At 35.8% G+C, this 27,455-nt stretch overlaps 1 protein-coding gene and 1 long non-coding RNA gene across 2 annotated transcripts; one reads left to right on the top strand and one right to left on the bottom strand.

The window, feature by feature from the left end:
- Positions 1-2,801: 2,801 nt before the first annotated feature.
- Positions 2,802-3,747, bottom strand: LOC143604322 (uncharacterized). The gene is made up of 3 exons (XR_013148268.1): positions 3,596-3,747; positions 3,432-3,492; positions 2,802-2,975 (listed from the first exon to the last, which is right to left on the bottom strand). It is a non-coding gene; the product is annotated as an uncharacterized LOC143604322 (long non-coding RNA).
- Positions 3,748-22,900: 19,153 nt separating this feature from the next.
- On the top strand, positions 22,901-27,111 carry LOC143604324 (MLO-like protein 6). Its single transcript, XM_077080839.1, has 15 exons — positions 22,901-23,060; positions 23,158-23,215; positions 23,354-23,589; positions 23,690-23,806; positions 23,956-24,016; positions 24,604-24,692; positions 24,777-24,851; positions 24,945-25,039; positions 25,193-25,242; positions 25,623-25,663; positions 25,735-25,908; positions 26,031-26,066; positions 26,201-26,268; positions 26,345-26,405; positions 26,495-27,111. Exons 1-15 carry the CDS (start codon positions 22,938-22,940, stop codon positions 26,909-26,911), a joined length of 1,701 nt encoding a protein of 566 aa, XP_076936954.1. The 5' UTR covers positions 22,901-22,937; the 3' UTR covers positions 26,912-27,111.
- The last annotated feature ends 344 nt before the right edge of the window (positions 27,112-27,455 follow it).

The following is a 27,455-nucleotide window of genomic DNA, read 5'->3' as shown; positions in this document are numbered from 1 at the left end:
ATCTCTAATATAGTTTTGCCTTATTTATTTAAATAACCGTTATTATTTAAAAAAACCGGCGGTACGATGTTCTGACAAACCGTTCAAAAATACCGGTTGCTTTACTAAAATCCGATATAACCGGTTCAACCGACCGGTATGAACCGGTTTTTAAAACACTACCTTTACATTTACTACTAAATTACACCTTTTATAACGCTGGAACTTCAACCCTTACATAATATTTATAGTATATACCCACTAGTAAGAGAGTATTTTAAGAAATATATTTGACAGAATTTCACCAAGTTATAAACCTTTGATATCAAAACTTTTGAAGAAATAATGTAAAAGAGAATAAAATATAACGGCATAACGCCAGTATATTGGGCCGCCATGATTTGAACTACATTGAACGTGAGCACGTTAATTTTCAAACACACATTTATCTTGGGCCTAAGATGTTAATGCTAAAAATAATAAAAAAAAATACCCTTTTACGTATGTTTTATGGTTCTTAGATAATCTATAAAAAGTCATATATTTATTCAATATATTGATTACAACTTAAGCTAAATGGAGATAACAATAGCATTGCTCAAAATTATTAAGTTGATGACAACTTCAAGACATTCTCAAACTTTGTAAAAGGAAAAAAACATGTGAACGGTGTTACGGCAACAACATGCTCGATGTAATATTGAAAATGAAAAGTTAAAAACCTTCATATGTATGACGGATTGGAGTGTTTTCATCTTGAACATAAAAAACCCGTACCCGGAACCGGACCCGAAAAAATACCCGGAACCAGTTTTTTTATACACGGGTATTCTATACCCGAAACCGGAACCGACCCTACCCGTAAGGTATGGATAGGGTATGCATTTTGAGGTCAATACCCGTACCCGGAACCGTACCCGATTTATACCCGGACCCGGTCATACCCGATACCAATTTTCTAATACCCGAAATAATACATGAGTTTTTATAGTATATTTTTATGTTTGCTTCACAACTTTTATGTTTTAGTTTTTGTAAAATGCATATTACTAAGTAAATAATTTGTAATTAAGTGGATTTATGGTTTTAATAAATTAGTTTAATTATTTTCATACATTACAAAGCAAATTTAAATTTTAAACAAATTAAAAAATGTATAAAAAATTTACAAATTCAAAACCGGGTATTAATACCTGGTCGTACCCGGTTCCAATACCCGAACCCGATCATACCTTCTCGGGTACATAGGGTTGAGTTTTTCTCCTCAATACCCTACCCGAACCCTACCCGATTTATCTCAATACCCAATTTTCCAATACCCGATCATGCCCGAAACCGGTTCATACCCCGAACCCGGGTATTAGAAAAAACCCGATTTATGCACCTCTAGATCGGCTTATTGATTTTGTAGAACAATCTTGATTAGTGCCGGCTCAGAAAAGACAAAAATTTTTTTGGGCCAAAGGCGATTTTTTTTTTGCCTTAAGTGGAAGGAACATTTTTTGGATTTAAACAATTTAATTTTAAGTGGGCTTACTTAGTTATAATTTGAGTTGTATAAAAAACTTGTGTATAAAAATAAACATAAAAATGTATCAACTAAGACTTGAACCCACAACCTCTTGGTTAGATGTCACGCCTCTTTGCCACTAGACCAAGCTAGTAATTCTGAAATTATGTTGAGACATTGATTATACATAATTTTTTTTCATAAAAATACATATAATTTAAAAAAAAAAATTCGGGCCTAGCGGGGTGTCGGGCCTGTGGCCGTCGACTACCCGGCCACACCCCTAGGCCGGCCCTGATCTTGATACATCAAACCATATACAATGTTGGGTTTATGGAAACTCGATTGGGCTAGTTTAAGTGAAGATCAGTTTTGGGCCTTAATGGAAATCACAATGTTAACCCTATATATGATCTCTATCTAAACAAATCTTGTATTTTGCAAATGAGGCACAACAATAATAAAATACCCTACTCTAGTTGCAACCCATGTAATCGTGGATGTAGGTCATTTTAGACCGAACCATGTAAATCTCACATGTACATCTTTATTTATTTTTTCTCTTGCAGTATTGTTCATGTTTGTGTGTGTGTCACATCCTAGCATACAACATATCAACCAATATCTAACCAAAAGTATATAAAGCATCACAAAAACTATAAATTTTGCAATAAAAATCCAAACAACCATACAAGAAATCTAATTACACACAATTTCATAACTCTCAAACATGCAAGCACCCAATTAAACACTAAAATCATGTTTCTTATTCATGTCACACCTATTCATTCTTGTTGTTCTTGAACATCACCATTGCTTTTAGTTTCTTGCTCATTCTTTACTAATCCATACATGCCGGACACACGCTCCCATTCGGCATTGGTAGATAAGTAGTCATGACGAGCGAGGTATTTCTTCAACTCGACATGGAGATTTCGAACCGGCTACAAAACATTACACGAAAAAAAAGTTATAAAGAAAAAGTTAATAATTGGGTTTGAAACCGACAAAACTGAACCGAAATGGAAAAACCTCCGCTTTGCAATCATGAGCAAGCCGGAAGAAAGCGGCTGAAACGAAATGTTTGCTGACGGCCTCAGCAGACTTGATCTGACCAAGCCAATATGATGATGTCTCCAGCCTATCAAACCGGCAACTGCTACACTTCTCAGCACTAAGATACGGTGTCCCGGGTACTTTAACAGGCTTTACTCAAAACGGTGGCTTCACTGGAGTTTTGAAACCGTCCCCTTCTCGAATAGGAGACTTTTTCGCCCCTGATCCCTCGATCTTTTCCCCTAAAGAGACCGTCTTCTTCTTGCTTACTGTTTTCTTTGTGGACTCAGGTTTTGGTACTGGGGCAGACTCCGGGACCGGTTTTGGTTGTTTTGGAGGGATCGGGTTAGTCGGTTTTGCTTTCGGCTTTCTGGGAAGGGTTTTTTCGGGGACGTTGGGGTCTCGAATAACGCCGAAGGTTCGCCGTTGCCTGAAATTACGAAAATATAATTATTTAGTCAGCACCGGAACGGTGGCGGAGCCAGAAATTTTTTCCTACGGGTCCGGAAATTTTCTAGAGACAGATGACTGAGTGTTTATCACTTAAATTTGGGTATTCTACGTGTTCAATGTCAAATTACATTAATATATAACACTAAAACAAAATTTTATATAGGTTTCGCCGAAACCGTTCCTCTAAAGCTGCCTATGCCCCTAGGGCGGACCTACATTGAAAGAATGGAGAGCAATGGCACTCAATAAAAAATATTAGTGTTATTTTTTTTATAATACTATTGAAATAAATCTATTTAAAAACTGATGGCTACATCGGCGTGCGCCTTTATCCTTTTTCGAATTGCAAATTAACACAAATCTTTTAAAAAATTATGGGTTGGAATTAATGTTGGTATATGAGAAAATGAAATACAAGAGTTGTTGGTATTACATCTGTTTGGGTGCATCGGAGATCTTTTTGTACTTGGATTTAACCTGTTGTGATTTGTTTCCTGTACGTGTGAATTGCATGCAAAGATAATTAAGTTAGAAATTATACAATTGTAAAACTATAAAAAGATTGGAATGAATGTATGAAGAAAATGAAAATGGTACCAGGAAAAGGTGTAGGATGAGCATCCATGTTACCCGAAATGTCTGAAATGAATTCAAATTCAAGATATGATATGAAGAGTGCGTATGGTTTTGAAATGAAAGTGTAAAAATATTATTCAAAAGAAAGATTAAGAGGAGTTTGAAAATGGAAAATAGCGGCAACAAGTGAGAGGAGCGGAGGGTAGGTTAGTTTATCCTACACGCTCCATGTGGGCCCCCTAACTTTTTCAATGGATAGGATAAAATACTTTTTTTTCGAACGACCAATCAAGTGGATATATAAATGTAAAAATTCTCGATCTAGCAAGAAGCTACACCGAGAAACACAACTACAACGTCAACAACCAAAATACATCAAAAATTAAATACTCTCCACCTCTCCCACGTAATATCTAAATTCTTAGACCTATTAGAAACCCACAAAAAACTTAACGCTTTAATTTCTCCCAGTATGTTATTGACGTTCGCCTCCTTCCTTTCGAAAACCACCATATTTCTCGTTTTCCATAGGCACCATACCAAAGTTAGACAAACCGCATGGAACATCTTAGCTTTCCGTTTGGGCAATCGGTAATGTTTATGAAGCTCCAGAATGTCACGAATTGAGAAAGCAAAGAAGGTTGGGACCTTACACCAATTAGCGATACAATGCCAAACCGTTTGAGCAAATCTGCATGAAATCAAAATATGTTCCGCCGTCTCCTCCGCCTCACCACATACCGGGCACCATGTAGATGCAACCAGTACATCTCTACGGGCTAACTCAACTAAAACCGGGATTCGATCCATTTCTGCCCTCCACGCTAGCACCCCGACTTTCTTAGGAACATAATTATTCCATTCTATTGTGTAATCCACGTCTCCTCCCTGCACCGAATCTATCCTTTGCTTAAGACTTCTCACCGAAAAATTATTACCTTGATCCAAACCCCAAGTTAACCGGTCTGCCCCCACCTGTAACCGAACATGTTGGACCACAGATAGAATCCCCCTGAGCTCCTCTATTTCTTGCAGGCCCAATGGTTCTCTAATCCAACCCCAAGTTCCACATATCTCATCCATATACATTGTAAGCCTATCAGAAACATGGCACTCCTTATTTGACTCGAGTTGGTACAATCGCGGGAATCTGGTCTGAAAGGCTCGATCTCCACACCACTTATCCATCCAAAAAAGAGTGTTCTCGCCATTCCTCACTTCACATGTAAAGGCATCTTCCAAAACTATACCAACTTCTTCAAGTTCTTTTGAAATCATCACTATTTGTTTCCAAGGTCCCGGAACCGAAACGTTAACAGGAATAAAAGACCATGACCTTTCCAAGTGATGAATAGCCCAAATCACTTTCCTCCACAACCCATTTTTCTCACTCTTGAATCTCCACCACCACTTTGCCAACATTGCTAAATTAGTGTCTCGTAGGGATCCCAACCCAAGACCCCCGTTCCCCTTTGGAGCTATCACCTTATCCCACGCTACCCAGTTTATTTTTACAACCTCTTCCGACCCTCCCCACAAGAAAACTCGTCTAATCCTTTCCAATTTTTCCAGCACCCCTTCCGGAGCTTTATACAACGAAAAGAAGTATGTCGGTAAAGAGTTCAACACTGATTTAATTGCCGTAATTCGCCCTCCAAAGGAGAGCTTTTTAGCTTTCCAAAGTGAAAGCCTTCTCCTAAACGTCTCCACAACCGGATCCCACGAAGCCACCAGATTCATATTCCCGCCGACTAGCAAACCGGGGTACTTAAACGAAAATGAACCCGCCTTGCTATTCAATAAACTCGCCATCTCTAACCTTTCTGGTTCCTCCACCCTAATACCGTACACCCAACTTTTGTTAACATTAATTTTTAGACCGGATACCAAATAAAAACATCGAAGGATCCGACGAAGATTTACCACGTTCACTTGATCCCATTCGCCAACAAAGATGACATCATCGGCATATAAAAGGTGCGTCACTATCGGCCCTCCATGACAACATGTTAAACCTTTAAACAACCCCACCTGGCCAGCCTTCTTCATTACCCCCGTCAAGCTTTCCATTGCCAAAACGAATAGGAATGGAGGTAACGGGTCACCCTGCCGAAGGCCTCGGTAACAATTGAATTCTGGTGTAGGAGATCCATTAACTAGCACCGAAGCCCTTCCCCCCTAGGAGAATTCCAGACACCCATTTTCTCCATTAATCGGGAAACCTCATTTGCCTCAACATGTCATCGATAAAATTCCAGTTTAAAGTATCATAGGCCTTCTCAATATCCACCTTAAACATCAGACCGTGTTTTCTTGACTTCTTATAGTAGGCAAACATTTCGTTTAGCATTAGAGGCCCGTCTAGAATACTACGATTGCGGATGAAAGCTGATTGCTCAGCTGAGACAGTTTACCAATCACTCGCTTTAACCGGTTTACCAGCACTTTTGAAACTACTTTATTAATGCAACTAATGAGACTAATCGGTCTAAAATCCCCCAAGTATGATGGATCTTTCATCTTCGGAATTAACGCAATAAAAGAGGCGAGGACACCGAACCTGAATTGACCTGTCATAAAAAATTCGTCCATAATCTTCAAAAAATCAGCCTGAAAGCATGCCCAAAACCGTTTGATAAACTTGAAGTTGAAACCATCCGGTCCGGGCGATCGATCACCATCACACTCCCACACCGCACCTTTAATTCCATCACCGAGAAGGGTGTAATAAGACCATCTGCCTCCTCATTCGTCAGGTAGCTAATACACGGGCATACAATAACCGGACGATCGATGACGGGTTCTAAGAACCGGGTAGCAAAAAAATCAAAGACTTCTCCTTTAACCACAGTCGGATTACAAACCCAAGAACCTTGAACCATCCAGCCGTGCAGCCTGTTAGAGGACATGTTTGCATTAAGAATACCGTGAAAATACGCCGTGTTGTCGTCACCGTCAACCGCCCACTTCACTCTCGCCTTTTGTCTGGCATCTTTTTGTTTCACAATTTCAAACGCCTCCACCATCACCATACACTCTGCCCTTTCCTCTAACTCACGTTGAGATAGCGGTCTTAGAACTGCCACAGATTCCAGCAACTGAATTTTCCGCTTGTTTGCCTCATATAAACCGGTAGTCTCCTCCTTTTTAACCTTCAACCAATCCTTAATCCGATTTTTCAACCATCTAAACTTAGTCACCAAAGCTAAATCAGGCGGCCCGCGAAACCTGAAAAAAAACAAGATGCCTAGAAGCTAAATACTTTTTTAGTTATCCGATGTCACAAGTAACAATTTAAAATGAAAAATGAGATTATATTTACATAAAGAAAACGGTTTATATGTATTGCTTTGGCTTGTTAAATTAATGATTTTTATTTTTGTAACATCTAGACATTAATTTAGCCGAAGTTGTTGTGAAAACGGTTTTATTTATTATTATTGTTGACTAACCTGAAAACGGTTTACATACCCGGAAAACCCGAATGTTTCTCTCAGTCTAGCTTTTAAATCATTGTATAAAAGGATGAACAATGATTGGACTGTCCAGTCCAGCTAAATCTAACTGGCCCAACTTCTATTGCCGCTTTCAGCTTTAGATGACTCGTAAGACTAAGAGAATTCTCAACCCGTTTCATATCCTTATTTCTATAGTTACACTAAAAAACACTTTATTTCTTTTTCTGTTCAATTAAATAGTACTTTCTATACATTTATCATTACAGTTTTCTCTCTCCTCTACTCACAACCAATCAAACAAATATCAAAAAATAAATAGGGACAAACAATGTTTCCCCAAATTTACAAAAAATCACTACATTTCTCTCTCCATCCTATAATTTACACTCACAATCACTCACAACCTCACCCTATATTTGCAAACTCCCCTCACATAATTATAAGGAATGAGATGAGGATGCTCTAAGTCCTAACTTACCACACGACCGATTAACTTGACCATGAAGGTAAACAAGTTCGGATTATAGATCGAGATGCTAAGGATACGATTTAAAACACGTTTAACTTGTTGTGTTAAATAAGTTAATAAATTGGTATGTTGTATCTATGTCCCGTTTTATCAAAAAATGGTTTAGTTTAATAGTTTCATAAATAATTAAATATTGATTAAATTTCTAAATTTCTGTTACTTTTACTTTCCCGTTCCCGTGTTAATTGTGTTTCACTATTCGTTTAATCGTGTTAAGTGTGGTGTGCCATATCGTGCAACACGCTTGTCAAACGTGTTATGTTTAAAAAATGAGTTCTTTAGTTTAACGTGTCTTGTCCAAGTTCACTAATCGTGTATAACGATGTTGCGTTTGACCGCTTTAATAGAACAATTAACGTTTTGTTAGCTGTAACTATAAATCTGTTTTCTAAGAGAGGAAAAATTTTCTAACTATCCACAACAGAAATAGTTAATAATGTTGATGTGGCTTAATTTTTAATGTGTGTATATACACAAATGAATTCATATAAACAGATATAAACAGATGCATATACAAAAATTGATATCTAGAACATTATTGATTAGTTTCTACGTATTTAAGTTATGCTATTTTTCTTTCATGTTTTTGGTACATGGCAACTCATTAATCGATTAACGAGTGTCTCATTTATGATTTTTTTAATGACAATTTAGTATTATTAAAACACTCATAGCAAGAAGCTAGGTCACGAAAAAAAGTTACATGTACAATAACGGAATAATTTGGCATTTTTTGTTCCTTGTACTATACCAAAGGTACACAAAAATGTAAAATACCATCAAATAACTTATGCTTGTTTTGTCAAATGCTAATGTGAATTGTATCATTAATGAATCTTCATAGATACCACAAAGTGGCAAATAAAATTAACCCAATCATTTTATTTTATTTTTTGAACTTTTAGTGCTTCCAACTAATTCATCATTTCATATGGAGTAGAAGTGTAGAACCCGTCACCAAAGGAAGACTGAGCCACGACACAATAAGGACCATTTATGATTTAATTGGCAAGAGGACCATCACTTGCATGATTATAAAATGGACCTTGTCAAAGACTACAAATTTCTTTGTTTCAATTAATTTGATTGGAGATGCATTTACTTAGTTATGTCCATCCTCTACACACAGCATAGTCTTTGCAATCACAAATATATACATATGTTAAGAACCTTTTATTGCCACACATAGCAAAATTTCATCATCATCATCATCATCGTACTCACAAAATCTCACAAATAGCAAAGCTATGGTAGGGTCTGAGGAGGGTAAGATGTAGTCAGCTTTAACTATACCCTTTAGGAATAGAGAGGCTGCTTCCGGTGAGACCCCCGACTCGATAACACATAGCAAATTTGATGAACCAAATTATAAGTATGTGACTAATATTTAAAATCCATTAATTTGTCGAAGCTTGTACTATCAAGAGTCACCGTATCTAGGAACCGATTAAACTAGTAAAAGTGGATAGACTCAGATAGTCAGACACACCAAATATATATCCATGAGAGTAATAACGAGCTGATTATGATGTTTGCTCAAACTATAAAATCGAGTTCATGGCTTTTAAACAGATAATATACTTGACCACAAATCCGTTTGAGAAAAGACATATTAGATTGAAATAAATAAATAAACGAAATTCGTTGCTATAAATTATTACAAAATTCATTATTGCTTCTTGTGGGAACCCTTGTAAAAAAGAGAAGCTAGTGTTGATGTCTTCTAGTTCTAGATGGTGAAGATTTTATTTTGAAAAAAAGGTATCCGGGGAGAAATTTTATGTTGAATTTGATAGTTACGTTTTTTATTACTAGTTTTATAGAATACAAAGAACAGGAACAAAATCCAGCATATCAAATTATTGACTTGTTGACAAACTTATAATTATATTTAAGACTAGCATGGTGCCCGCGCAATGCAGCGGGGCGCACGCGCAACTCAATATTTAACGCATAGTCCGTGTCGGTATATACGTCACCTGATGACAGTGAGCACATAGCCTAAAGTTGGGCGTGTAACTCGTGCAAAGCCAGTTGCGTGTAATCGAAGATTGAACACGTGTAACCGGACTGGAATGCACGTTACCGACATTAATACATGCTTAACCAATATACAGTAACTTGAAATAAATCATTTTTTAAACCAACTCATTTTGGCCCCAAACTCGTTTTGACTCTACAACGTTCTGATCTGGCCCATTTCTACTCGACCCGAACCATAACCATTTTTTTGTATCGACTCATTCTGACCCTATTGTACTTTTATAAATGACCCGAACTCGCCCGACTCGACTTTTTACCCGGTTCTAAATGGTAAGCGCGTAACATGCTAAATTTTTAAAACTAAAAACCATAACAATATTATACCCAAATTAACGAGAATAAAATGCTCGTTTTTATGACGTAATTTTTTTGAAAAAATATTAGCGTGTGAAAAAGTTATGCCCATTAAAAAGTCGTGGGGTAGTTGGTTTTGAATTAAAGGGCATATATGTAACTATTATTAAACTTTACAAAAAATGTAGTAAAGTTAAAGAACCAAAATTGTAAGTATATTTTGAAAGAATGATATTTATAACGTAAAGACTTAATTACCCCTAGTTTTTTAAATTTTGGTACATTAGGTGTTGTATATAAAACAATGAATTTGGTACCTCTTAAAATTTAAGAGGTGCCTAACTCATGCTTTGTATATAGTATAGAATAGATAAGAGTTAATAATGCAAATGGTCCTAAAGGTTTGCCATTAAGTAACAATTTTGTAGCCTAACCTTGAGAAGTAATAATTTGGGATGACTACGTATGAAGTTATGAAACAAATAAGTAACAAAGCAAAATATCTCTAATGAGTCTAGATAATGTGAAACGTCATAGACGGTTTGTCCCAAGCATAAGACCGGAATTTATCATCCGGAACCCATGTTTTGAACTCAATGGTTTTCCTATTTATGAGTTTTTTTGTTGTTAAAACTTTTATGTAAATAAGCTTGAGTTTTATTTTAAGTAACTTATACACTCATTTAGGAACTAAATTTCGTAACTATGCAGTCATTTTTATTAAATAGCTTATTTCCCACAGCTTCAAAAACCAAACACGTCCTTAAAGTCTATAATTGTATATATATGCGGTATGCTAATGTTTGACATGTTTTGATTATTCATATAAAATATATATTTGTAGGAGAGAATCTAGAAGCGACAATGTAAGCTAACTTTTATGTGACATGTTACAATCATGGGGTTGTTTACTTGTCGAGTTGGGACCATGAACTAATAAATGAAGGTGGGTGTGGGCCGTGCGTATATGATGAGCTTCTTGCGTTCTTGCAATGAATTTGAAAATTGAACTAACATCAGAAAAATATATTTAGGTTTCACACTATGTTATCAATTGATGTTGAACACTTCATTTCATTTCTTTGTTATTTTTTTCTTTTACTATTTAGAATTGAGAATTTCGGATGCAATAAGTTGTGGTATGTGTTTCTTTTTTATAAGGTTAACTTCATGTCCACACTTTTTCTCTAATTTTTGTCCTTTACAACGTTCATGTAAAAAAAAATTGTTTTCTTGCTTTCTTGATTCTAGGATAGCCGGATGGAGTCAAATATGAATAACATAAAAATCCCAAAACCGAGGAAGAAATCGGAGATCTGAATCATTTGGGTAAGGTGACGGGACAATGATTAGGTTCGGGTATAGATATGATATTAGATGATACCGTTTCGATTACCTAGCGTATGCTCATTTACGTGTATCAACATTGAATATTTTAATATATTATCTAATATTAAGAAGTATAATAATAATAATAATAATATTGTTGGAAGTTTTAAATTGTTAACAAATATGGAATTCTCATGAATTTGGTTTAAAATTTGATATATATTTTTTTTTGATAAGTTTGAGATCAATAATCTGAAAATCTTAGCGAATAATTTTAATCGCTAAAGATCATATAGAGCTAACAAGGATCTCTCGTATATGCAAGAGTAATTGAATTTAAAGCATTGTTATACCAATTGTACGATATCCAACTTTTTAACAATCTGGTTGTGCACGAACATGCATAAAAGCACACATGGTTGTGTCAACTATTCCTGGCGGCATCAGTGTGTGTATGGCACTCACATGCGTGCATTTCCAGTTGATCATGAATCACCAAGGCACGATGTGTACTTCGGATATGGGTTTAGCTTCTGGAGTGATGCAAGTGAACTTATGGTAAACACAGTCACGCCTAGAAAATCTTTGGGTGACTCTGTTTTTAACTATGTTTTGCTCGATTAACACCGTTAACCTAAATGCTCCTACAAATTCACAAACAAGCTGATTAAATGTCTAATCATATAAAAATGCAATAGAAATGATCAAATATAAAAGAGTAATTGTATGATAAAAATATGTACAAAATGATAGCACACCAAAAACATGATGCGCAAGGATTATAATCCAAGATTCTAATCAGGCTCAAGAACATTTGTCAAATTCTAGTTGATTATAATTTTTAAAAATCAAGGCTATTTTGTTAGTTTATTGCTCAAGCTAGCCTCAATATCATGCTTGCTAAATAAAAAATATATATATATATTCTTTACAAATATCATTTTTTTTCTATTAGAGAGATCATTAAAGTTATATATTATTAAACAAGACCATATAAAACTAAAAGTAGATACGGAGTCCACAATATAGCCTCGTTGCCCTCGTTCTCTCTTTTGCAGCCGATAACAATATAACTTGCAATAGTTGTGGACCACAATATATGAAGCCCGCTTTTAATTTTGACACTAAATTAAGAAAAATACGTTTTCTTATTTAAACTTGAGAAAATTTTGACACTTTTAGTCACTGAACAAAAACTTGAACTGCTTTACTCCCTGTGATTTTTAATCACAGTCACTTTTAGACCCTCCGTCAATTTCAAGTTATATTTACCATCCAAATATGCCTACATTTACAATTTTGCCCCTGATTGATTTTTTTGCAATTTTCTTTTGTTCATGCATGTCTAAAAAACATAAAAAGTTCTAATATTTTAATAAAATGTCTTTTTTATCAAAATAACTTTTATGTCTCCCACCAATCCACCACCATTTATGTTCTTTTTTAAACTCATAAACAAGTATGCCCTTTTTATCAATATAACTTTCACTTTCGAAACGTGGATTTGGTGCTTCTTCTGGATTTTGTGGTGGATTGGTGGAAGTTATATTGATAAAAAAGACATTTTATAAAAATATTTGAACTTTTTACGTCTTTTAGACATGCATGAACAAAAGAAAATTGTAAAAAAATCAATAAGGGGCAAAATTGTAAATGCAGACATATTTAGATGGAAAATATAACTTGAAACTGACGGAGGTAAAGCAGTTCAAGTTTTTGTTCAGAGACTAAAAATGAATCCGCTTAAAAATCACAGGGACTAAAACATTAATTTTCTCTTTAAACTTTATATAAACAATAAAAATATTCGTCTATAAACCTCTAATCAATACTAATATAAAATTGGTGGGACGGTAAAAACATAATTTTTTTCTGGTCTCTTTTTTAATAAATTTTAAAGAACTTTGGCTAATTTGATTTTTCATATAAACTCTCATATTTAGCTATAACGATTTTATTTTTTTAGTTGTTATACAAACATTTGTAAAACTTAATATACATTAGTTTTTGTGAACTTTTATAAGACTAAAAAAACTAGTTAAAAAGACTATATGTTTAGTTATAAGTGGCTATACCTAGGATATATGTAATCGGCCAATGCCCATAGCTACATCAACATATTAACACCCAACATACCACCTTTGTATGTTTTCAGGGTGTTTTGCGGGCGGGAATGGGGCAAAGATGAGTGTGGGACGGGGTGAAAGATGATCGTTGATGCAAAAGAGCCATTGGTTCTTAAAAGTTAATAAAACCAATTAATTTTATAAAATTTATCTATATATAACACTACTAGTTTGATCCTCCCGTGCTACGGGAGTTTATTTAAACTTTTGTTTTTAATCGTTTTGCTAATTTATGATGATTATTTTATTTTTTAATGTAGTTTTGTTTTAATTTAATACATATATATTAGTTTGTTATTATATTTTTTAACGTTTGGGTTTTATCAGTTGAGATGTTTAGGTTTTTTTAGATTTTTAACGAACAAAAATAAACGAACACGAGCATGTTGATTTTTTTAAATGTACAAACATGAACACAAATATTTGTCTAATAAAAAAAGAGGCGTTGATTTAGTTGACGATGATGGGTAGTATTGGAAGTTAACCGACGGTGGAGATGATAAACCAGTAACGAAGAACATGTAAAGCAAATAAATTAAATTAGGGTTTGATAATGAAAGTGTTTATCAATAAATGAGATCTTATAACACATTTGAGAGCTATTAGAGTTTGGTAAGACACATAACTCGTGAAAGTTATTCTTTGATAATTAAGGGGTTATTTCATAAATAAATGAAATGTTATAACCCGTTTAAGGGTTATTCGAGTTTGGTGAGACCCATGACTCATGAAAATTATTGTTTGTTTATGAAATAGTTTTACAATTAAAAGAGATGTTATTATAACCCATTTAAAGACTATCTGGGTTGGGTGAAACCATACCCACGAATTCGGGTCAAATGCATGAGAAGCCTCTATTTATAAATCAAGCAATCCGATGACTCTAGAGAATAGGGGAAACAACCTGAGAGCGACACCTAAGATTATATGATAGACAATTATATAAATAGTTAGATAAGCTTCTTAATTTTATCAAAAAGTCTTTTACTAAACTGTCAAAGTATCGTGCCCTACTCTCATGTATAATTCTAAATTCTCCCCATGTTTTAAAGATGTTTAAAGTGGTAACTCATATATCTATTGTTAGTTTTTTCAATTGTTTAAAGTTATTATGTTTATTGAGTTTATTAGAGTAAGTTTATAAGTGTTCGAGTCATAGCTAGTTTAGGTTTTGCGTCTAATATATATAAAGAGATTGATAAGGCGTTGTAATTTCTTGAATCAAGTACTTTTTAGTTTTATCGTAATAAAGAAAAGAGTCGAACTAGTTGTTAATGTATCATGTGTTTCGTGTTTGAGTTTGGGGCCTTATTTCCAACACTTTGTATTATCACTATTTGGTATATAAGGGCGGATTCATATAAGAAACGGATGGTTCCCCTGAACCACCCTGTAAGGCTCCGTTCCTGGTAACCCTATTTTAGCGTCGGATTTACTCAAAAACACAGTTTTATAAATCAGAGTTAATTAAAACTTTCGCGGAATATAATATATTAATCATTCGTTACAAAACATTTAATCTTTTCTTTAAAACCCTAACATAAGACATCATAGTTAAAACATCGTTTCTTCTATCTTCATATTCCAGTCGTTCAATCCATGCCATGTGTCATCCTCATGCCTTCTCGATAAACATATATACCTGCGTCCATACTAAAAGTCAGCTACGCTGAGTGAGTTCTAGTTAATCAGGCGACAGACAATACATACACATATCTTACATACATACATATCTTAACCTTGTATAAATATTCATAAGAGGACGTCACATAATATCTATTAAAAGAACTATTACTATTACCCTACTATCTATATTCTCCATAGAAGGAACATCTTATATACTTCCATAGAAAAAACACTATGCTTTCCATTAAAGAAACACTATGCTTTCCATCAAAGGAACACTGGGCTTTCCATTAAAGGAACACGGGGCTTTCCATTAAAGGAACACTATGCTTTCCATTTAAGGAACACTCTATATATTATCCATAGAAGGAACTCTATATATAAGTTATCATTTAATATCCATATAAGGAGACAATCACCGCTATTCTTGGCAATACATGCAATATCCGAAGATCGTTAACGTATAGTCAAGTAATCATCCCTGCATTACACACAATATCCATATCTTTATTTATAACCTAACGGTACATGCAATATCCGAAGATCGTTCACGTACCGACAAGCAATCAATCGTATCTATCATATATATCATACATGGCATACACTTACCATTTAAGTTAAGTGTATTAACTGTAACATCGAGTATGCACACAGCCCCGAAAACATAACAAGGAAATGGGACTAGAAACTCACCTGAACTCGGTTACTTCTTCCGTTAATGGTTACTCCTTTCTTTGGCTGTGCACGGCTAGATGTATAACAATTATGCGTATCAATTAACTATCACTACCCATAACGCGTTCCTGGTCTAATTATAACCCTCAACGAACGGGGGTTCGGGGGCAGCGCCCCTGACAGCGGGGTTCTAGGGGCGGCAACCCTTAGCAGGGTCCAAGGGGCGGAGCCCCTGGCTGAGGTCGAGCTGCCAGGTCAACTTGGAAAAATTTTATTTACATTAACTATCTTAACACATTTTCCATTAGAAAATTAAATTGTTATTTAATTCGCTAACTAAATCTTTATAGCGAATTAAGCCTGATTCGTGGTCTAATTCGCTATTCTAGTTCGTTATCTCATCATAACTTGATTCGCCGTCTGGTTCGTTATCCCCACATAACGAATTGGCAAGTAACGAATCACCTGATTCGTTACTTGATTCGTTATGCTAATTCGTTGTCTGAACATCATCTGATTCGTTACCTTAGCATAGCTAATGAGCATATAACGAATTACCAGATTCGTTATCTTATCTAACGAATGGATAGATAACGAACTTAAGAGTTCATTCGTTATCAAGTCTCACGAATTGGGTCCCATTCGTTATGAATGCGTAACGAATTGGTCAATCATAACGAATCATCTCTGTTCTTATCCAGACTTTGACTTAGGGTCAAAGTCAAAATCGTCAAGAACACCCAACAGTCAAACTATATTAGATCTGCGATTAAAACTTCATTTCTTAACCAAAAATCATGATTTAGGTATCATTGGAATCGTCTAAGCAGCGCCTACAAACCCTAACCATTCAATCTTTCAAAACATCTGGTTTACAGGGTGCGATTTATGTGTATATGTTACGGGTCTTCATAATAACAATTAGCTTATCAAACTGAAATCAATTTCAGTAAGTTTAGCTTCGTTGGATTCGTTTTTACCATACTACCACAGATCTATGATTTCCCAAACCAAACCGAACCTATATGAACGATTTCTAAATATAAACGTACGTTAAACGAGTCGTTCAACGAACACGAGCTGGTCTTGATCTTGTTTAGGTTTGACACGACGATCTAGCACCAACAAGCTCGGGTTTTCAACTTTGAATCTAGGCTCGGGTTAAAGGATGGTGTGTGTGTTTCTCAAGGTGTAGGCTATGATGTAGTGATAGATAATAATGGAAAGGATTAGGGTTTAAGGGGTATTTATACTCCCTTACGCCCATGGGCCTAAGGCCCATCTTTCCTTTTTCGTCCATAATTAATTCCATCTACTTAGCCTATTTGAACCATCTTATTATCATGTCATCATTTCTCTACCAATTCTAGTAAACTTTTCCATCGTTAACGAATAATACATTAAATATTATTCTTGGAAATTTAGGGATGTCACACACCCGAGTTTCGAAATAATAGTGTATTACTATATAGAAAATATTAAATGAACTACCATATAAATTAGGAAGGAACCACCCTATTTATGTTACAAGAGCTAGTGTAGCTGGTAAGCAGTTGGTTTTGTAAACTTAAGGTCATGGGTTCGATTCTGGTTTTTAGGTGAGTTTTTTGGATTTTTTTTCTTTCTAATTCAGCATTATGCCCTCATAGTGCCCATATTGGTACAGTAATGGGGCTCCAAAATGTTGTGTTGGTTGCCAAGTCATTGTTCGAACCACTACGAGTAATTGTGATGTTGGTGCTACAAATTTTCTCCGCCGTTATCTTGCAATCAATAAGTTTCTTTTATGAAAGTTATATAAGTAATCCTTTATTGAAGAACAATTACAAAGATTAAATTATAATTTTGAATTCTAAAGAAACAAACCGTTAGGTGTTCGAAAGAGAGAGAAGAAAATTTTTAATTCCAAACTCTTCATTCTGTTAAGATTTATTATGCAGATTAAAAAAAATAAAAATAAAAAATTACACCTTTTACACTATATACATCAATAACTTTAACTATTTTCACCACACTAAAAAAATACCAAGCTATTTATGCTCTACATCTCTCTCTAGCAATTATGAACCCGAACAACCAAAACATACCCGTGATGAATGTTTTCGATGAATGTTTTCGACCCAAATAACCCACTTTAAGTAGTAAGTATACGTGCAGCGAATTTTATCAAATATCGATTATTTTTTCTTATGTGCTTGTAACTTTTATTTTATTAAAATGTTCTAGAAATTTATTGTGTAGTTTTATTTATAAAATTATAATATTTATAAATACTAAGTAAATAAAAAGAGTGATTGAGTAATAATTGCAATTGGTTAAAACTTAAAAGGTAAAACCACTACACTTAATTTAAGATGAGCTTTACGCCTTGTTCTTGAATATTTTACGCCATGTTCTTGAGTTTTTTAGTGAATTCATTTTTGCCTACATGACGTCTTGGTGGCAATTTAACTAAACATTGAGTTAAAGCCACTACACATAGTCTTATATCAATTTAAGGTTTTATAGAACACACAGCACACAAATACGCTGCCTCTCTCCCCTCTTCAAACTTAGTCACAAGGTTGCCATACCACCACCATTCTCCGACCACCGCCGCTGCCTGCTGCTTTTCCGGCCGACCACACACCTTCTGTTTTCCTCCAATCCTCTTGCCTTATACTCTTCCTCGAAGCTCGAAATTGTTCTTGATGTTGTTAAATGTTAAGTTATTTGCTAAATTTTAGTTTTAATTTGTTAGTTTGTTAATTCGAAAAGACTATTTTATTTATATTATGTGTTTTTAATTTATTACAGGAACACATAGTTGAAGAGAAAATTGGTTTTTTCTCCCCGTACACTTCTTATTTCTTTTGCAAACGGTGTAAATCAACGGCTATCTCCGCCGTACGCCGCCCATTTTCGTCGGGAAACATATTCACTCAGCCGTACGCCGCCCATTAACGGATCTTTCTCAATATTCTCTCCGTCAACTCCAGATCTGATATAACCGTTGCTCATTATATACGACTGAAAGCTCAAACAGTGGGTTGAGACAACGAAGTGACAACATCGGAGCTCCTTTACCAGAGCTAGTTTTCTTTTTTTTTTTTCTGTTTTAGCTAGCTCCTCATCGGAGCTATTTCAACACCTGAGCTTCTCACCGGAGAACACTTCACGAGCCGCTGCTAATTCCCGACGACCTGTACTCCGGTGCTACACCCACTAAATTCCAAGGACCTGCACAATATCTTACGGCAGCCACCGCTGCATAAAGTCGTACGGAACAGATCGGAACTCGAAGGAAAGAATCAGAGTAGTGTGCTGGGTTTAAAACGCCGGTGAACCTTACCCATTATTATTATTATTACTATTATTATTATTATAATTATTATATTACTGTTATATTATTATTACTATTATTATTATCATCATCATTATTATTATTATTTGGATTGGGTGGTCTATTGCCTGTGCTTGTGTGATTAGTTGGAACCATTGAGCGTAGGAACCATGACTATTACTTGAGACCATGTCCTGAAACGAGGGGTGTAGGAAAGGGTAAAGATAGGGAGTACATATTGCGTTTGGCTTCTTGGAATGTAGGAACACTAAATGGTAAGTTGCTAGAATTGGTAGATGTGCTTAAAAGACGTAGGATTCATATAGCATGCCTCCAGAAGACTAAGTGGAAAGGGCATAAAGGTGCTGAGTGTAATGGGTATAAGTTGTGGTACTCGGGGTCTGATGGAGCTAGGAATGGAGTGGGGTTTCTAGTGGCTAAGGAACTACACAATAATGTGGTGGAGGTGATAAGACATAATGACAGGATCATGGTGTTGAGATTAGTACTAGGGGAGGAAGTAGTGGCAGTAGTCTACGCCTACGCGCCTCATGTAGGCTTAGGGAATCAGGAAAAAAGAGAATTTTGGGATTGCCTAGACGCAGTGGTAGGGGGGCATACCTAGGGGTGAGAGGATTTGTATAGGAGGCGATTTTAATGGACACATTGGTAAGGCTAATAATGATTTTCAAGCCGTACATGGGGTTTTTGGTTTTGGTGATAGGAATGAGACCGGTACAGATCTCCTAGAGTTTGCGGTGGCTCATGACCTAGGTATTATAAATTCTTATTTTAGGAAAAAAGATTCTCATTTGATCACCTTCAGCAGTGGCGGACGCGAAACGCAAATTGACTACCTTTTGATGAGGCAAGGAGACCGATGTTGGTGGAAGGACTGCAAAGTCATACCTGGGGAGACGGTTGTGGCTCAACATCGACTGCTGGTGACAGATATAGGTTTCAGAAATAGGTTGATTGTTCGAGAGAAGAAAGGTACACCTAGAATTAGATGGGGAAATTTGAAGGACGAAAATCTTCGACTGTTTAAGGATAAACTCATAGTGCAGACGCAAGATCGAATAAATGGGGACTCAACTCATATATGGGAAGCTATGGCGACAAAGATCATTCAAGTAGCAAAGGAGACTCTCGGGGTCACAACAGGAAAGGCAGGTGGGCATAAGGAGTCTTGGTGGTGGAATGAGGCCGTACAAAACAAGATAAGGGATAAACAACGATGTTTTATGGAGCTTATGAGGTGCACGAATGAGGAGGAGCGATTTGAATTGAGGGAGATCTACAAAACGGCTAGGAGAGAGGCGAAGAATGTAGTGGCAGACGCAAAGAACGAGGCTTATAAACGGATGTATGAACGTTTAGAAACAAAAGAGGGGGAACATGCTATGTTTAAGATTTCCAAAGCCAGGGAGCGTAGAAGGCAAGATCTGGGCCTGTGAAGTTCATAAAGGACACAGATGGCCATGTACTGGTCAAGGAGCAGGATATCAAGCTAAGATGGCAAACCTACTTCAACAATCTTTTTAACAATGGGAGAGCTTACCAAGAAGAACATGACAACATAACCTAACAACGACAACAACCGAATAACTGCTACTGCCGACGAATTACACGAGAAGAGGTGCAGACTGCACTTAGGAGGATGGGAAGGGCTAAGGCGGTTGGCCCAGACAACATACCCATCGAGGTGTGGAAGTGCCTGGGAGAGGAAGGAGCCATGTGGTTAACTACTCTCTTCAATAGTATCCTCAAATCTGGTAAGATGCCAGACCAGTGGAGGAGTAGCGTTGTAGTTCCTATCTATAAGAACAAAGGAGACGCCAATGTTGTGGTAACTATCGAGGAATCAAACTACTAAGCCATACTATGAAGCTATGGGAAAGAGTGATTGAGGTTAGACTTAGACGAGAAACTCAGGTTACGGTGAACCAATTTGGCTTCATGCCGGGTCGTTCCACCACAGAGGCAATACACCTATTAAGAAAATTGATGGAAAAGTATAGGGAGAAGAAGCGTGACCTGCATATGGTGTTTATTGACCTAAAGGCCTACGACAGTGTGCCTCGACAGGTGCTTTGGGAGGGCTTGGAGGGTAGAGGAGTACCCAGGAAATACATAGAGATAATTATGGATATGTATACCAGGAGTGCAACAAGTGTCCGTGCGCCAGTGGGGGATACTGATTTCTTCCCTGTAGAGGTAGGTCTTCACCAAGGGTCAGCGTTGAGTCTGTTTCTTTTTGCAGTAGTCTTGGATGAGTTGTCAAAGTCGATTCAGGGGACGCTCCCGTGATGCATGATATTCGCAGACGATATTGTATTACTTGCTGAAAGGAAACAAGATCTAAACATGAGGCTTGAGGAGTGGCGAACAACCTTAGAGACAAAAGGTTTAAGGATTAGTCGCTCTAAGACGGAGTACCTTCCCTGTGATTTTGGTGGGGTAAATGACAATGAGGACGTACAGATCACCATTGAAGGGCAGGAGGTTCCGCAGGTAAAGAAGTTCAAGTATCTAGGGTCATTTGTTCAGAGTGATGGGGAATTAGACAGTGATGTGACCCATCGATTTCAGGTAGGATGATGTAGATGGAAAGCAGCCACAGGTATATTCTGCGACAAAAGTTTCACAACTAAACTAAAGGGAAAATTTTATAGGATTGCAGTTAGACCTGTAATGCTATACGAAGCAGATTGCTGGGCCAGCAAGAAGGCACAAGTGCGGAAGATGGAGGTAGCAGAAATGAGAATGCTACGTTGGATGTGTGGCCACACAAGGTTAGACCGAATAACAAACGTTGTGTTTCGGGAGATTTTAGGGGTAGCGAACATAGCAGACAAGATAAGAGAGTGGAGATTGAGATGGTTTGGACATGTGAAGAGAAGACAGACGACGAATCCTGTTAGATCCGTAGAAAGCATTACTATAGAAGGAAGGAGGGGTAGAGGACGACCTAAATTGACTTGGGACGAGAGGATTAGGCATGATTTGATAGACCTAAACCTCTCCGAGGACATGGTTGAGGATAGGAATTTTTGGAGAAGTAGAATTAAAGTTAAGAATTTTTATGGAGAAAGGAATACCTTAGGGCTTCTATTTTCCTTATTTTGGTCACACACCAGAATGATATTCTCTTTACATATATATAGTATTATTATTATTACTATTATAATTATTATTAGTATTTTATATTACTGTTGAACTTTGATTTCCTTTGTATTGCTTTATACATATGCACTTTAGAGCTGAGGGTCTCTCTGGAAGCCACCTCTTTATCCCTTTGGATAGAGGTACGGTGTGCCTACATCCCACCCTCTCCAGACCCTACTTATAGCTTTGTTGTTGGTGGGACTTCACTGGGTATAATTGATTGATTGATTGATATGTGTTTTTAATTTCTAATGACGATGTCTCTTTTATTATTTTATCGTATTTTTATTATGTAATGAACTTTGCCCTCACCATTGAACTGACCCGAACCTCAAACAGACCCAAAAATTTTTATCACCGACTCTATGAAATTGAAGTATCTAAACGTAGTGCACCACTTGAAAAGTATTTCTGGATCCGCCAGTGTTGGTATATACATCATACATGCAAATTTCAAAAAGAAATTAACTAATTAAGTTTAGTTTATCTGGTATGGATCGGTTAATAATAGAGTATTAGCATTTTTAAAAAATAACTCGATCAAAATATTAAGGCAATATATAAACTTTAAAAGCATACACATGTCGTCTTCCTTGTGCACGCGTTGTAGAGCCAAAATATCGGCCTTGAATTTCTTCCTTATAAATTGTAAAGAAAATTGCAATTGCTCTTATGTCAATGTCATTAATTAAATTATATATCTATATATATTAAATGAAATGGTGCGCATACAACATATATACACTACGTGACCGCCATTTCGATATCTCTTTTTTAAACAGATTCCTATATTATGGGAGGAGCAAGCGCAGGAAGATCTTTGGAAGAGACGCCTACATGGGCTGTGGCTATTGTCTGTATTGTCTTGGTTGCAATCTCCATTGTTATTGAAAAGATCATCCACAAAATTGAACATGTAAGTATATATATATACAACTCTAGCTACATATTGTTTCTTTCTAATTATTAAATTTATTATTATTTGTTACTGACTAAAATTTGTTTGAAATCAGTGGATCAAGAAGAAACAGAAACCAGGTCTATATGAGTCACTAGAAAAGATCAAAGCAGGTACATATATACTAATTGCAAATAACAAATTATTCTTAACATAATATTTGAGCTGCTTAATTTGAGTTTTTTTTTTCAAAAAAAAAAAAAACTTTGAAATTCACTTATTGTGATGTTGCTTGTTCTTTTGGTACGTAGAACTTATGTTGCTTGGATTCATATCATTGCTACTGACGGTAGGAACAACTCCGATTACACAAATATGCATATCAGAAAACGCAGCGTCCAGTTGGCATCCATGCAGCAACAAGTTTGAGCAGGCATCAGATGAAAATGTAACGAGTCGTCGGAGACTCCTTGGTTGGTCCGGGGCTGGTGACATCCACCGTCGCATTCTGTTGGGAAGCAACGGCAACGACAAATGCGCAGAAAAGGTAATATGTTAATTGTTTTATTTGTTTTTTGTTGATAAAATAATATAATTAGTATGAAGTTTAAGACACGGATTAATTTGACCTATTTTGTAATATGCAGGGAAAAGTGTCGTTTATGTCTAATGATGGGGTCCATCAACTTCATATATTCATCTTCGTGCTGGCTGTATCTCATGTTTTTTCTTGTATTCTCATTATGACTTTTGGTAGATTGAAGGTAACCTAACTATAGAACATTAAATCTTTTGCCAAGAACGCAATGAAACAAATTTAAACCATCTAAATGTTTTATAATGTTTTTACCAATTAAGATGACCTTGTGCATGGAGAAGGCATATTAACTATTTGGTTATGTTTGGTATATAGATGAGAAGGTGGAAACAATGGGAAAAGGAAACAAAAACGGTAGAGTATCTATTCTCACATGGTATGTACAACTTCGAATGTTCACATGGAACACACAATTGTGTGATGGACTTATGGGTCATAATTGACTTGAGGTCTCTTGACTTAGACAAGCTAAGCTTGTGCTAAAAGCTAAAAGTTATACTATGGGCGTGAAAGAAGATCCGAATCCAAACATTCGAATGAAAAATCTAAAATTCTGAATCTGAATTATTCAAAAATTGAATATTTGTTGAATATATGAATTTTCGGACTTGGTTAGTAATTAAAAAAAAATGAATAGTGCGGATATCTGAAACCCGAAATTCTAAATTTAATTATTAGGTAACGTTTCTCACACTGTTATTTTGGAAAAATGTAGCAAACCAGTAATATTAGGTTTGGCTTTTTTTAGATCAATGTTGCATTGTGTTTGACTTTCTTTAACAAGCTAAATTATCAATGCGGAAATGTTGGATTTGATTATGTTCAATTTTTTAAACTATGCAAAGAAAAAATTTCGGATATCCGTTTCAGTATCCAAAATTTCATATACCGAAAACAATTATCTGAATGTATCTTCATTTCAGATATCCAAATTTAAACAACCCTAAATTGTATATGATATAGATTCAAAAAGATTCAGATTTACAAGAGACACGTCTTTTGGAAGAAGACACGTGAGTTTTTGGAGCCAATCCCCTGTTTTGCTTTGGATTGTAAGTTAATTTCTATATATGCTATATCTTCATGTTCATGTTATCAACTATTTTCAAATACCAACCTTTTAACTACTATTTTAGGTCTGTTTCTATAGACAATTTAATAGATCAGTGGCTAAAATTGATTACTTGACGTTAAGGCATGGATTCATCATGGTAACCAAGCCTTTAATTAGTTTCATTTATAATCCATGTTATTTAGATTATTATTTTTATCTTAATTACTATAAGTTATTTATTTGTTTTTAGGCACATCTGGCACCACACATCAACTCAAGATTTGATTTTCAAAAATACATCAGTAGATCACTTGAAGAAGATTTTAAAGTGGTTGTGGCAATCAGGTGGCTACCTATATTTCACAATCTAATTTATATTAATGTTGGTTCAAACTCATCTATCCATCACTGAAATGGCGACCTGTGGTTCCAAGCCTATAACATATAGCCATAATTAGTATTTTTGTTTTTAATTGCTTTTTCTTGTTTTCATGCCAGTGCGCCGATTTGGTTATCTGTTGTGGCGTTCTTGCTCTTCAATACTCACGGTGAGCTTACGTGTGTTTTTAGAAGGCATAAAAAGGAAAATCGTCAACATGATCGACCATCTTAGACTTATTCGTTGGACAAATTAGGCTTGCCTATTTTTCTTACGAAACTATCATTACACTATTTAGTTTTTTGTTAACAAATTGTTACATTCAACCAGTAGACTTCCATCTAACGCAAAAAAAAGTGAATCTACTGCATCGTATGGAAATATGTTACGCATTGAGCTAAGGGACATATGTCAAACACTGATTGATTAAGAATTTTTAAAAAGTCTAAATCATATTGTCAAACTCAATGATGAAGATAGTAATTTTGATGATTTTCCCTCTTTTTAATTCTCTCTTACAATAATATTTATAATTCTCTGTCTGGACAGGATGGTATTCTTACTTATGGCTACCATTTACCCCATTGATTGTAAGCATTACTCTATTAGTACTTAACTATATGGTTTATATATACATGGCTACTAATGATTGATTGTGAAGATTGTTTTAGTGGTGGGTACAAAACTACAAGTAATAATCACAAAAATGGGATTAAAGATTGAAGAAAGAGGAGAGGTTGTGAAGGGTGTACCGGTGGTTCACCCCGATGATGGTCTCTTTTGGTTCAACCGCCCTCGTCTCCTTCTCCACCTCCTCAATTTTGTTCTCTTTCAGGTTATTATATACGTGCTACAATTTTCTACACTTAAAGAAAAATCACCAAGTTTTGAAGATTTACGAAACAACTAGGCGTAGCAGATCCATAACTAAATTGTGTTTTAATATGAAAAATGCAGAATACATTTCAGCTAGCCTTCTTTTCATGGACTGCAGTAAGAGTTAAGAGCATGCATGCTCCAAACTTTAACCATGCATAAATAAATAACCATGACTCCAACTGAAAGTAATATTTGATATTGAATAATATCTTGTTAAATTGTTCTTTTTTTTCTTGTGATATATTCAGTATCAATTTGGATTCAAATCTTGTTTTCATGAGCATATGGAGGATATTATCATCAGAATTACAATGGGGTATTTTATGCTTCAATATTACTAAATTTGTAAAAACCTGTAGAAAACTAAATAGTTTATTTATATAATATCTCAGGGCTTTAATCCAGATCCTTTGCAGTTATGTCACTCTTCCTCTATATGCCCTTGTCACACAGGTGAATTTTTCAAAGTGTAACTTGATGAAATATTTATCAACATTATATATATAGTTGGTTTATTATAACTTTGGTTATATATATTATAGATGGGTTCCACTATGAAACCAACAATATTCAATGACAGAGTTGCAAGCGCCCTGCGAAAATGGAGCCATACCGCAAGAAAAAGGATAAAAGAAAACAAGAAATCGGGTCGAGTGACACCATCCAGCGGCCATAGTTTGTCCCCGGTTCACCTCTTAAGTCACTACAGAAGCAATATTGACAACCTTGATCAGACTTCCTTGACTGGATTAAACATACATAATGAGACTTATCGTGTTAATGGCCCATCCTACCCGGTAGGCTGCCCCACGAGTGGAGACTCAAGTTGTTGTCATCATGAGATCGAACTCAGCCACATGGACCAGAGTATGGACCAGGTCCATGAACCTAGTTTATCAGAAGTTGCATCATGTTCTGATGCCACTATTAAGATTGAACATGAGGTGATGATAGACTAGGGGCTCCTAAAGATTCTTCTTTTGAAGATGAACCACATGTATGTATGATTAAATATTTTAACAGATATATGTAGCAAAATGATCAGCATATGACTATTTGATTGATATTGTATCAGTTATGATAATACATTTTCTAATATATAAGCTTTGTGTAGTGTAAGTTTTATTTATGATGGTTTAATATTGTTTCTAGTCTGTCCTCTTCTCAGTTCTCACATTAGAATTTAGGGGGTGTTTGGTAGAGAGATTTGAGGGTGGAGAATTAGGTTTCTCTTGTTTGGGAGAATTAGGCGGAGAATTGGGCGGAGAATTGGTTTTCTCTGAGAATTGGGTGTAGGCAAAAAGTAGAGAAATCCAATTCTCTCCATTTGGAAGAGAAATGGAATTCTCTCTGCTTCTAAATCGCGTCTCTGCTCTACTCCGTTCGCGTATGATGATGATGATGCTCCGACCGGCGATGGTGATGATGATGCCGACGTCCGGCACGGCGGCCGACGCCGCAGCCACGTCCGTTCGCGTCTCTGAGCCAAAACGAAACCCTAAA

Source organism: Bidens hawaiensis, unplaced genomic scaffold (assembly GCF_021521415.1).
Source record: "Bidens hawaiensis isolate Kalapana, Puna unplaced genomic scaffold, B.hawaiensis_p1.1 tig00064748_1, whole genome shotgun sequence".
Lineage (NCBI taxonomy): Eukaryota > Viridiplantae > Streptophyta > Magnoliopsida > Asterales > Asteraceae > Bidens > Bidens hawaiensis.
This window is presented reverse-complemented; position numbering and strand designations above follow the sequence as displayed.